The sequence below is a fragment of the Gracilinanus agilis genome, chromosome 2 (genome assembly GCF_016433145.1).
Source record: "Gracilinanus agilis isolate LMUSP501 chromosome 2, AgileGrace, whole genome shotgun sequence".
Lineage (NCBI taxonomy): Eukaryota > Metazoa > Chordata > Mammalia > Didelphimorphia > Didelphidae > Gracilinanus > Gracilinanus agilis.
Window position 1 is genome coordinate 50,572,620 of NC_058131.1, and position 14,104 is coordinate 50,586,723.

The following is a 14,104-nucleotide window of genomic DNA, read 5'->3' on the forward strand; positions in this document are numbered from 1 at the left end:
ACATAGTACTAGAAACACTAGCAGTAGCAATTAGAGAAGAAAAAGAAATTGAAGGTATTAAAATAGGCAATGAGGAGACCAAGCTATCACTCTTTGCAGATGTTATGATGGTCTACTTAAAAAACCTAGAGATTCAACTAAAAAGTTAGTGGAAATAATCAACAACTTTAGCAAAGTTGCAGTATGCAAAATAAATGCACATAAATCATTAGCATTTCTATATATTTCCAAAACATCGCAGCAGGAAGAGTTAGAGAAATTCCACTTAAAATCACTCTAGACAATATAAAATACATTGGAATCTATCTGCAAAGACAAAGACAGGAATTATACTAACACAACTATGAAACCCTTTCCACCGAATTAAAACTAGATCTAAAACAATTGGAAAAACATTGATTGCTCATGGGTAGGATGAGCTAACATAATAAAAATGACCATTCTACCCAAATTAATTTACCTATTTAGTGCCATACCTATCAAACTACCAAAAAACTTTTTTACTGAATTAGAAAAAACTGTAATAAAGTTCATTTGGATGAACAAAAGACTAAGAATATCAAGGGAAATAATGAAAAAAATATATGAAGGAAAATGGCCTAGCAGTACCAGATCTTTAACTGTATTATAAAGCAGCGGTCATCAAAACAATATAGTACTGGCAAAGAGACAGAAAGGATGATCAGTGGAATAGACTAGGGTTAAGAGGCCTCAGCAAGACAGTTTTCGATAAACCTAAAGAAACCCAGCTTTTGGGACAAAAACCTGCTATTTGACAAAAACTGCTGGGAAAATTGGAAAACAATATGGTAGAGATTGGGCCTACTCACACCCTATACCAAGATAAAATTCAAAATGGGTGAATGACTTGAATATAAAGAAGGAAACTTTAAGTAAATTAGGCGAGCACAGAATAATATACTTGTCAGATCTCTGGGAAAGGAAAGATTTTAAAACCACGCAAGAGTTAGAAATAATTACAAAATGTAAAACAAATAATTTTCACTATATTAAACTAAAAAGTTTTTGTACAGACAAAACCAGTGCTACCAGAATTAGAAGGGAAACAACAAATTGGGAAAAAAATCTTTCTAACAAAAAACTCAGACAAAGATCTAATCACTCAAATATACAAGGAGCTAAATCAGTTATACAAAAAATCAAGTCATCTCCCAATTGGTAAATGGGAAAGGGACGTGAATAGACAATTCTCAGATAAAGAAATCAAAACTACCAATAAGCACATGACAAAGTGTTCTAAATCTCTAATTATTAGAGAAATGCAAATCAAATCAAAACAACTCTGAGGTATCACATCACACCTAGCAGACTGGCTAAAATGAAAGCAAGGGAAAGTAATGAATGTTGGAGGGGATGTGGTAAAATTGGGACATTAATGCATTGCTGGTGGAGTTGTGAATTGATCCAACCATTCTGGGTGGCAATTTGGAACTATGCTCAAAGGGCTTTAAAATCTGCCTTTTGATCCAGCCAGAGCAAGGCTGAAGGATTTATAAGAAAGAAAACTAGCCACATGCAGAGGAAGAACTGTGGGAGGAGAAACACAGAAGAAAAACAACTGTTTGAACACATGGCTTTTGGGGGGATATTATTGGGGATGTAGACTCTAAATGATAACTCTAGTCCAACTATCAATATGGAATCCAACAATCCTAATATGGAATTAGGTCTTAATCAATGATACATGTAAAACCCGGTGGAATTGTGCATCGGCTAAGGGGGGTTAGGGGAGTTTGGAGGAGAGGGAAAGAACATGAAATATGTAACTAGGAGAAAATATTCAAAATTTAAAAAAGTAAAAAATCAAGTGTACTTCCTATCTGTTCATCTATTTCTTTTTCTAAATGCCTTACTTTTTCACTTGTCTCTTTCCCCCCAAGGTGCCAAATTTAGAAAGATTCTCCAGATTTAAAGAAATACTCCCTGATAACCCCAAACTAAGTACTGTCATACACCATTCCTTTTGTATAATATCTCTCACATCATTTACTTGTTAATTTTATTAATGTAATATATGCATTATTTGCTTACTTTGTCCTTCTGATTTTCCATATTGTTTTTTTCACTTGACTTCAAACTTTATGTCTAGATAATTAGAGAAAATTTTTCTTGTTATTTAATTTAATTTTCTAGATTAGCAAACCTAGAAGTTAGGTGAGTTTCCCAAAATTACACTATCAGCTAATATTAAGCACCATTTATGTTCCAGGTACTGTGATAAGCACTAGGGATTCAGAGACCCTAAATAGTGGTAGCCCTGGGCTTAGAAGCTCCCTTCCTTATTCTCTGTTGAATGGTTTTTCCTCATTATTGTCACTATACCTCACTCTGTAAGGTAGTTAGAAATATTTGGAAAAGTATATCTGTATGAGGAAAATACATGAATAGTTAGATCATTTTACCATCTCTTCTAAGATTTTGTCTCTACTAAGAATTCAGAGGCAACTAATTCGCCCAGTAGTTAAGAGTGCTTGGGCCTGGAGTTAAAAAGACCCAAGTTCAACTCCAACCTTAAACACTTCATAACTGTGTGACCTGTGGCAAGTCATGAACCCTCTGTTTGCCTCAGTTTCCTCAATCTAAAATGGGGATAATATTTATTTGTCATTGTGAGATATTTGTAAAGTATTCAGTACTATTCCTGTCATATAATAAATGCTTCTTCTTTTCCTCTTTGTGTACTGACTGTGGTTATAAACAACAATGTAAGTCATTTTGCTGTGTGCCCTTTAAAATATGTCTGAAGTTTTTGCTTTTTTTTCCTAGGATAAAGATAAAGTTTCTCTAACCAAGACTCCAAAATTGGACCGGAGTGATGGAGGGAAAGAAGTAAAAGAAAGAGCTACCAAACGGAAGTTGCCCTTCACTGTTGGAACCAATGGAGATCAAAAAGACTCCGATACAGGTAAAGAATCCACCTGATTTTAATGGACACTTAACGGCACAGAAGGTAGATTTAAAGCTTCTACAAGTAATATTTTCCCCTCAATTATCTCCTGAATGATTTAAATCTCAGTTAGGCTGCCTTTCTCTGTATTTAATTGATAGACAGAAGCCAAGTAAATGAGAAAAACTATTGTTTTAATGTTAAGATTAATTGGAAAATAGTAAGTTCATAGTGAATCTATTTTTTTGCTTTGATTGTCCAATGTCTTACTGTCTTCAATTCAGTCAAGCTAATTTCCTTGTGCCCCTTTGCATTCCTTTTCTCCTGTTCCCTCCTATGACTTCCTCCAGGTCATCCTTTTGCCCCTGGAACAACCTTCCTTCTCATATTTGCCAACTACCTCCTCTCTTCATTCAGAAGTCTCCTTAAGTCCCAGTTCCTCCAGGAAGTGTCCTTATTAAATAAGGAATGGGGAGAGATCACTCACCCAACCCAAGTTCTACCTTTAGTCACCCTTCTGTCCTGCAATGATGAAGTAGTGATAAGGTGAGAGTAGTTATCTACTCAAAAGTACCATCCCCAGGGCACTTCCCTAGTTAGCCATTCAGAATATTTAGTATTATTTAATGAGTAAAAAAAAGTAGATTTTTAACCTAATCTTGAAGCAGTGGGAAAGGTATGATGTAATTTGCTCCAAAGGACAAATGAGTAAAAAAGTGGTATAATGAGTGTCCTCCAATGGTTTCTTCTTGTTCTCTTTTTATTTTTAGAACTTACTGAGACTAGAGATAGGCAAAAGTAATATTTGGACTCTTGGAACATCCTCAATGTTGAAAGTGGGTAGAAGTCAAACCTGTGAGGTTAGAGTTCTGTTGTCTTGGTTGTTTCTCTGCAAATATAAATTGGCCTCAGGGAAAGCTAAAAAGATTAGGCTGCTGTTCACCTGTTAGTGCTCAGTAAGGAGCTAGACATGTGGACCTGCACAATAGTCCTGGCTGGGAGGGCATCTTATTGTGATCAGATGTTTTTCAATTTGATTATCTCTCCATTTGGAATATTCATCATACAGTAATTTATAAGTATTCTTTGGCCAATAATCTTTCTGGGCCAACTATATTAGTCTTGAAAGAAGTATACCTATGGCAAAATTGGGATCCTTAATCAGAAGTTGCCTAAAGAAAGATAACCCAGGTTTAATTGATCATTCATTTACATGTATTTCATGAGAAAAGAGCCTTACATTTATTGCTCTGTTAAACAGTACATTATTTTTATCCTTATGAATGGAAATAACTCCCTATATTGATATAGATCACATAATCCTAAATGACTTCATGATTTTATGAGTTTTCATGACTAAAGACATTCATAACTTGATTATGAAATCAATTAGGTCAATTAAATTATGGATTTAAAGGTAATACAAGCCTTCCTAAAATGCTATTCCTACTTACTTCCATTTCCTAGATTCCATCAAGTCTCAGCTAAAATCTCCACCTACAAGAAGTCTTTCCTGATTCTTCTTAATTCTAGTTTCTTACTTCTATTGATTAGTTCAGTTTATCCTGTACATAGCTTGTTTGCATGATGTTTCCCACATTAGAACTAAACTCATTGACTCCAGGGACTGTCTTTTGCTTTTCTTTTTATCTCTAACACTCAGCACATTTCCTAGAATGTAATGGGTGCTTCATATATATTGACTAATTCTATCCAGAGGGAAGTCGTTTTTTGTTCCATTCAGCAAATCTAATGACACACCATATATTACTATTGCTAGTTGAATTGCTTGTGTGAAAAGTGTTTCTGTAGTTCTTTGGTCCATTTATCAGGTGCTGTGAAAATCTTTTTCTTTCCTATTTTGATCAAACTTTCTATTTTATTAATGATATATTTTTTGTGGGTATGCTTTCTGAATTTGTTAATATCCATTTTAGAGTTCTGAAACTATACACTGATGTATAAACTATACTATATAGTTTATAGTTTATATCAGATTATGCTATTTATTGTTTTCTTCTCTTTATGCTTTAGTTTCAGGATGCCAGTAGTCTCTTAATATATTCAATCATAAGTTTTCCTTGATAATTTTATACTCTTCACTAAGTTGTGTTCAATTTGACTTCCTGAATTTACATTTGAGGCTTTCCATTTTTTTTTTTCCTTTTGAATTTTTATTTCTGCTTCTTTGCCATAGCTATCTGAATTTTGCCTTCCCTTCCACCTCCCAGAGAACCAACTCTTTTGCCAGACAGTATTTTTTATAGAAGAATAAAAGTCGGCACAAATGATTTGTGTTTGAAAAATCATGAAAACCTGTGCAGCCTCTAACACTTGTGTACCTTTCTACTTCTATGAAGGATATTTTCTCATCTCTTCATTTGAGTTCTACTTGATCTTTAGAATTGGTTACATTTCCTTTTGATTTTTTTGGTTTTGTCATTCTTTACATTTATATTGTTATTACTGTATAAATTGGTTTTTTGACCTCGCTTTCCATCAGTTCATATAAGCTTTTTTTCTAGATCTCTTCATGCATTATACATGTCTTGCCTTATAACTTAGTAATATTCATATACCACAATTTGTTTAGGCGTTCTCCAGTTGATGGTCATCTACTTTGTTTCCAATTCTTATCTGCCATGAAAAGTGCTGCTACAAATGAAATCTTCTGTTTCTGTCTTTTCTTGGTGTGCATGAATAGTATACTAATTGCTTTTTTACTTTTATTAAATTATGATTACAGTGTTTATCACTACTTTTCAGCAAATAGTACTAATTTTTATTGTTGTTTGTGTGATCTTGTTTTTTAGATCAGTATGAGAATAGATGAGTATCTAGTAATTGTCGTCTGTTAGTACTCTATATTGGTTACTTTTCAGTGGCATGGTTCTGACATTTTATTATACTAATAAGTGGAAGAATATGTGTAAAAGGAGTGTCTGTCTTTGTGTAAAGTCGCTGTACAAACTCGACAACATGAAGGAATTGCTAGTGGTACATTCATTCCTTCACTTGCTTTTAGTATTTTGCAATGTATTGTATTAATGTATTTAAAACAGTGTTTTCAAAAACAATGAAGAATATTCAATTACATTTCTCCTAATAAAAATGGTACTGATTTGAATGAGAGCAGTTTTGAAACATTAACAAATAATTTTGAAATTATTTACTTTGTATTTATCTTAACCATTTAGTTTTTGTTTTATACTATCCATACTTTTTTAAGAGCATATTTAAGTGATTTTTAAAGTGTGTGTGTGTGTGTGTGTGTGTGTGTGTGTGTGTGTGTGTGTGTGTGTTTGTGTGTGTGTGTGTGTATGAGGAATATGCTTAAAATATTTTTATTGATAGGGATATGCAATCAAAAAACTTTATATAGACAGGTCCAACTGTCCAGTCATCCCATTATGTAAACAGGAGACAAATTGACTAGAATTTGATGTTTATTGTTATTAATAATACGAAAATAATTTTGACCTTTTATATCCTTCGAAAAAGTCAGGGGGGACCCCCAGGGTCCATGGACTACACTTTGACAATCACTGGTATAGGAAAATGTTTCTGTCTATTGATGTTTTTCAAGATACTAATAAAAACGAAACCTAAGTTTAAAAAGAAACAGTGGTAGTGGTAAGGGCTAGACAATTAGGGTTAAGTGACTTCCTCAGGGTCACATAACTAGGAAGTGTTGGAGTATATTCTTGACCACTTTTCTTATATTTAAGGTACTATATAATATCTGCTTAATTAATCTCCTTTTGTAGAAGCATCTAAATGTAATAGGTTATATAGTTATTCATCTAAATGGACCACATCTGGCTATAATGGGAAAGTGACTTATGATAAGCCTTCAAAGAATATGGTCTGAGTTCATCTTTACCTGTGGGCTTTGATTGGTACATAGATGATAGAGATCACATCAACAAGTACTCCTACAGACTGTCTTATATATTTACCTAACCCCTTGCTATCTTCCATTAGATTTCCCTCTGTTTTCAGGCCTTGGCTCTTTACTTTTCTCACGTTATACTTCTTTACTTGGAGATCTCATCAGCTTCCTGGGATCTAATTGCTGTCTCAATGCTGATAATTCTCATATCTCTCTATCCTGCTCCTTCAGTCTTTCTGCTGCCCACTAATCTCACATCTCTAAATGCCTTTTAGACATCTGAAACTCAAAGTGTTCAAAGCAATTCATTATCTCTGCCCCAAGTGTTCCTCTTGCCTGTCTTCCCTATTACTGTAGTAGGCGACACTGTCTTCCAGGTGCAACACTCCCCCCATCCATATTATGGCTCTTCCATCTAGTGACACTGGCCAATCTGCTGTTTCATGAACAAGATACTTCATTTCTCTTTTCTTCCTCACTCATCAGGTTCTAAATCTAGTCTCAGACCTGCCTCTAGCTTGTCCTGGTTCTTCACCCAAGTCTTATTCTCTTTTTTTGCTGCCCTGTCCTTTGAGGGAGATGGGAAGGGAAAGAGTTATGGGAAGGCTGCCTTATTGCCACTTGAACCATCCCAATAGAACAGCTCTTTGATACTGATGGAAGCACTTATGTTGCCTTCCACACTTCATTAATTATTTTACATGTGCATAGCCTTAGTGCATAGTCACTAGTCAACAGAAGTAGTCCTCCCAACATTGAACTTTGGGAATAGTTGCTTTCTTAGTATGTAAAGCAGAAATATGAATTTCTTGCAGATTCCTTTAGTGATATAAGTAATAGGAGGTCATAACAAGGACTCCTAATATAGCTTCACAGGAAATCTTTTATTCATCATGACCATCAATCACGTAGAAAATATATTTTAAGTCAAATTGTCTTCATTCAAACCTATACCCTGGAAGTAAGACCTTTTAATTCTAAAGTTGTTTGGATATTCTTAATGTTTGCAGGTGTTTCTAACCTTAAATTCTTGAATTCTTTTGAGGTTTCTCTTTTCCTTCCCCCTTCAGGTAGAGAATGCAAGAAAAACATTGTGTTGAGTAAGGAGAAATATTGTAGAAAATAATGGTTAAATAGAACTATTTTATGAAATATAAATGTGGAAGAATACAGTCTAATTATACAAGTAACAGGTATAACTATGCAAATAATCATGTCAATATTTACCCTATCCCTTCCCACTCCTAGTTTTGGTAACTGATTTAAAAATTCAAATGTCCTGGGGGTGGGGGTTACCTAAGTGACTTAAGTGGATAATGGATAGAGAACTAGGCCTAAAGACAAGAGGTCTTGGATTCACATCTGACCTCAAGTACTTCCTAGCTGTGTGACTCTGGTTAAGTCACTTCACCCCTATTACCTAGCCCATATGTCATCTACCGTAGAACCAATGCATAGTATTTATTCTATGACAGAAGGTAAGGGTTTAATAGAAAAATTCAACTGCCCTGTACATTTGCTTTTACTGGTTTTTAGTAATGTGGTTTTGGTGGAAGAAAATGCAGAACATTTAGTAGGTTTTTTCACTGAAGATTACTTGATCTATATTTTCCAATTCTATTTTTCATCCAGTGGAGTGACTATTTCATGCAGTCAGGATGAACTGAGCAGCACTTGGCTTCAGATCCTGGCTCTGCTCTTTACTCTCTATGCTAATTTGATCAAATTATTTTTCTTCCCTGGATCCCAATTTCTTCATCTATAAAATGATGATTAATGAACCTGCTCTAAATCTTATTTCTGCTCCATCTGCTTAGTTACTTATCTACCTCCTTCTTTACCTACATTTTCTTGAAGTCAGATGAACTATTTTGCTAGAATTTAGCTACCATTGTGAATCACATTTCCATGATGGTTTGTGGGCAAGTCAGCTGTGGAGTGGGTATGAGAATTGTATTCTCTATTGAATTTTCTGTACTTTGTTCATTGTTCAGATTCAGAATTTCTTGTCTAACTCTTTTTAAGGTATGGTGGGAACCCAGAAAGACTTAGTTATTTTGTAATAATTAATATGTTATCTGAATTAACTTGCCTGATCTTAATTAGGGGGTTGGCTTGTGAAATGCTTGTTCCCACATTCCCAGAAGTATAGAGGCTTTGAAAAACAGGTGCCCTGAGTTTTTATACTATATTTTATATAGTTTCAAATCTCCTCTCTAAATGCAAACTACTTGTAATGGATAATTAGTTTTTCTAGTTATTGGTCCTTCCCTCTTAGTAACTTTACTAATAAGGAAATAACCTGTTTTGATACTCTTTAATCAATTTTGAGGCAGAATTAACACTGGAAATAAACACTGCCCATCCAAGAAGTAGTTTTCTCAAATGCCTAGTCAGTGCTGTAGACTATATGCCAAAAAAATACATTTTTGATTCTTATGTGAAAACATCTGAATATTCATATTATATCACATCAAAAGCAGTTCACTCACACTTATTTTAAATACTTTCTTGTTGCTTAGCAGTACAGACAACAGTTTGATATGAGAGAAATAACTTCCTAAACAATAGACACTCCTTATGGATTATAAAAATCCTTATCAGAAAATGAATCCAGAACTAAGAGTGTTGAGATTTTCAGAACAAGTTGACTTATCTTACATCTATTTCATTTTTAAATCAATGAGATTTAGGAATGGCAAATGGAGAGGGAAGGGGGAGGTTTGGGCCTCCAATCTTCTTTTTTTTTTTTTTAAACCCATACCTTTCATTTTGCAATCAATACTGGGTATTGGTTCCAACACAGAAGAGTGATAAGGGCTAGGCAATGGGGGTTTACATGACTTGCCCAGGGTCACACAGCTAGGTAGTGTCTGAGGCCAGATTTGAACCCAGGACCTCCTGTCTCTGGGTCTTGCTCTCAATCTACCTAGCTACCCAGCTGCCCCCTAGTCCTCCAGTCTTAAAGAAGGCCTGAAGGCAAGATAGGAAATTTCAGAAGTTAGTACTTAGAGACCTTCAAGTTCTGGGCGTAAGATAGGAACAGTAGGGTAACCTGTCTTTACAGCAGCCTTGGCTAGCTACCCATAAAAAAATAAGCAAACCCAAAGTGTCTGAACTGTCTGAAGCCATTACACTTAAAAAGAAAACCTTCCTTTCTAATCAGAAAGAAAGTTGGCAGTATCTCCCCTCTCCCTTCTCTCCCACCTCTTCCTTCTCTGTTTCCCTCCTATCTCTCCATTCCCACCACCAACAACAAAAAACAACGCCCAGGACTGTGCAGCAGTTATGCTTGAATGTCTCATCCAAACTTTGTGACTGCCAGACTGGAAAGAATAGACTCTTTTAAAAAAAACTGAATTATATTTCTTTCAATTACACATAGAAACAGTTTTTGACAATTGTTTCTAAGATTTTTTGATTCAGTTTCTTTCCCTCCCTCTAATCCATCTCCCTGTGCTGGCACACTCCCTCTCTCCCCACCTTTTATTCTATTCCATATTCTCTATGCCTTGACTGACAACACATATCACACATACACTAAAAAACTCGTCATGGAAATAAAAGTAAAGTGCAAGATGGCTTGCACTTTATGGTTCTTTTATCTGTGGATAGTGTTTTTTTTTTTCAAATCATGAATCCCTTTGAGTTGTCTTAGAACCTTGTTTTGCTAATAATATTTTAATCCTTCATAGTTCATCATCATAGATTATTTTTTTTTACTGTATACATTGTTTTCCTGGTTCTATTCACTTTACTTTGCATCAGTTCATAAAGTGAGAAGAGACTTAAATTGAACTCATTCAACAATATAAAATGGCAAAACGAGCATTTGGTAGTTTAGAACTGCTCTCCCTCAGTCTACCTTCAAACTTGCTTCATTATTGGAAAATCTCTAATTCATTCTCCTCTCAAGATCTCAGACTCTTCTCTATCAAAAAAAAAAACCAACTTTCCTTTCCTACACTTTGAAAATCTTCTAACTAGGAAACCTAGGATATTTTTTCTTTCCTATTTTTAATGCCTACATCTTACCTCCTCCACTACATACCCCTCCCCATAAGTTGTCACCTATGTCTTCCTTTCTGTTGCCCATATTCAAATTTATTTTCATAACCACCTCTTTTATTCCAACCCTATTCACCTAAGTTGTTATTGTATCTAAAACCAAAGTGACCTTTCTGGCCTTTGTCTTTAATCATTTATGTATCTGTAATCCTTAAGTACTTATTAATTAGTTTCTGTATTCTATGCACTGTGCTTGTTACTGGGGATACAAGTAGGAAGAATGAAACGATATGTATACATGAGGGGTACACCAAAGTACATATAAAAATATACAACATAAAATACATAAATACATATATATGTAGTTGGGAAGTAGGAAGACCCGAGGAACGTTAAAGTCTTCGTATTAATTGGCATTTAGACTGTGTCTTAAAAGAATAAAGAATCTATTGTGAGGTAGAGGTAAGGAGCCATTGTTAGTGCTTGACCAGTGCAAATATTTGGAGATGACGGATGGGAGTGTCATGTGAGGAACAGAAGTAAAGCCATTTGGCTAGGACTGCTGAGTGTGCAAAGAAGAATAATGTCTATTGAGGCTGAAGATCAGCCAACATTTTTGGAGCACTTATATGTCAGATGCTGCTGATTCCTTCAGTTAAGAAGAAATCAAAAGGGAATTGGTAGAGTGCATATTAATAGATACATATAGGAATATTCACTTATCTGAGGGCAAGGAAATAGCATTTGCAAGAAGCAAGAAAGACTTCCCTCAGAAGGTGAGATTTGAGCTGCCTCTTATAGAAAACTAGGGATACCAAAAGGACAGAGTTTAGGAGAGAGAACACTTCCTACTTGGAAGGTAGCCAAGCTTGGAGTTGGGAGGCAGTGTGTTGTGTGTGAAGTACAGCCAATAGACTAGGCTTAACTGGGTTATGATGAAGTGTATGAAAATTGGAAGGAAAGGTAGGGAAGGCTTTTTATTCCAATATGCAGTGCTGAGCTTATGAACTTGGGATGCAGTAAGAGAATGGGAGTCTCTTCAGGAGAAATATGGAATTTTGGAAGAAATCTTCTCTAGAAGATTCAAATTTTAATGTCTAGTAGTCATTTGTTGACTTAAGGCTAAGTTTCAAAGTTAGGTAATCTCATAGGAAAGATGGTTGGATTTGAAGGAAGCCAGGAAAACCAGGAGGTTGATGTAAAAGAGATAATAGTTGAACCCATGATAGCTGATGAAGTTTATCAAGAGGGAAAGGAATGAGCATTTTTGAAGTGCCTTCTGTGTGGTAGCCACTAGATTAAATGCCTTACAAGTATTATCTCATTTGAACTGATAGAGGAGAGAAAACAAGTTCCTGGAGAGAACCCTCAGAGAGCTCAGACCCATACGAACATTTAGACAGTTTGGAAGCAGATCAAGAAAGTAGTGTCTCAGTACTTCCAAGAGGAGAGGAAAGGTTAAAGGCAACAGAAAGGTCAATAAGACTGACCACTCAGAAAAGATTTAGATTTGGCAGTCCAGATTGCATTGCATTATTAACTTGAGAGAAAGCAGTTTCATTTGGGTTATAATGGGGATTACAATTGAGGATATGGAGGCAGGCGACAGCTTTATTGAGTTTTGCTGAGAAAGAGAAGAGAGAGATTGGGTAATAGTGAATCTCCTTTATTTCCCCTTTGGGCCAAGTCACCTGACTGCTTTGTTGACCTGTGTAACCTTGCCTCTTGCTTCCAGTCCACAAGTACTAACAATGTGCTTACCACTCAATTTTCCCGATTTAACCATTTATTTCTACATCTTTTGTATATTACTTATGATAACATTTAAATATTAACCTTCCCACGCTATAGCCGTCTACATTTCAAAATCCTTCTGAATTTTCTCCTTTTTCACGAAAGCTTTTCTTATCTTCTTTGCAAGTATTTCCTTTCCTTTCTGATTATTCCTATACTATATACAAGATAGTGTGCATCAGTGTTTCTCTAGCTGTATCTGATGTTATTTTTATCATTTAAGCTGTAAGAAATGCAAGATTTAGTTGAATTTATTCCTTATAGCTTCCTCAATTTGAAGATGGGGATAATAAGACTCAGAAAAAATGAAGTGATTTTTTTCCCCCCTTTATGATCTATGATACATATAGAAAGTGACAGGGCTGGGGGATTTAGTCCCATGTGTCTGCCTAACTTCAAATCCTATCACTTTTCCTACTATGCTGCTTTTTAAATGATTAAGATTTACAAAGTTCATTCCTCCTAAACGTCTTGTAAGATTATATTATTACCCGTATTTTATGCATGTAGAAAATTAGGTACTTATTATAGTTTGGGTCTTACTACTGGTTGCAGTACTGTTAATGTATCAAGACTTCAGACTCCAGGTCCCTCCTTCCTCCTACTCTGTTGTCACCTTGCCTTTGTTATGGGCCTTAAAAGAGATGGCCCAAGATCCTTAGATGGTAAATGGATCTAAGCTGAGTGAAGAATGGGATGCTTGAATGGCCATCAAGGTGTGCTGGTAACCATCAGGGCTTATAAATGTTTGTCTCAGCTGAGTTACCTGACCCCACCTACAAGTGCCCAAGCCAAAGTGGTTGAGTGAGAAACTGTATATTAACCCAAACAGCTCCTCTGGTTACTTGGCTTGGTTACTTGGGGTAAGGGTTTATAGTGAGAATAATTGCTAATAAGATCGGGTAATGCTGTTGACTGCGATTTAAACAGATATTCCCCTTTCTCTTAGATGTAGCTATTAAAATTGCTCTTTAGAATGACACCAATCTTCACTGAAATTAGTTCAAGGATTTAATTCTACTAAACTCAAAGGGGTATGATCTAGAATAAGGAAAGTGGTGTTGGGGATGGCTGTACTATATAAACTATAGGTGCTAGAGTTGGCTAATCAATCATTAATCAAGTTGGTAGCTGGCTGGAGAGCTTTCTCCCCCTCTCGGGCCCTAGCCAGGCCTGGCCGTGGCCTTGACCAGGTAAATGAGGGTTTGTGATATTCTTCTTGATGATAGATGTTAACTGTATATCTCTCAGCCCTATTCAGCAACAGGTGAATTGATATTTGGGGCAATAGGTTGCAGATCTATAGGCCTACCCACCCACTACCCGAGACCCTTCTCAAGAATGAGACCCTGAAAGGTTTTTATAGCAATGGCAGCAATTGTCTTTTGCTCCTGGCTCATTCCATATGGGTAAATTCTAAATTCTATAACTGTCGGTTGTCACTCAAGTTGGTCTTCCATCTTCTTCCCAGAGGTTACTATAACACCTTTCATGTACCTTAA

At 35.6% G+C, this 14,104-nt stretch overlaps 1 protein-coding gene across 1 annotated transcript in view; it reads left to right on the plus strand.

Moving 5' to 3' along the window:
- Positions 1–14,104, plus strand: part of ANKRD11 (ankyrin repeat domain 11) — a 265,116-nt gene that overhangs the window by 177,101 nt on the left and 73,911 nt on the right. Inside the window, exon 3 of the mRNA XM_044663169.1 lies at positions 2,788–2,926. Within this exon, the coding sequence (XP_044519104.1) occupies positions 2,788–2,926 (139 nt within the window). The remainder of the gene's footprint in view (positions 1–2,787; positions 2,927–14,104) is intronic.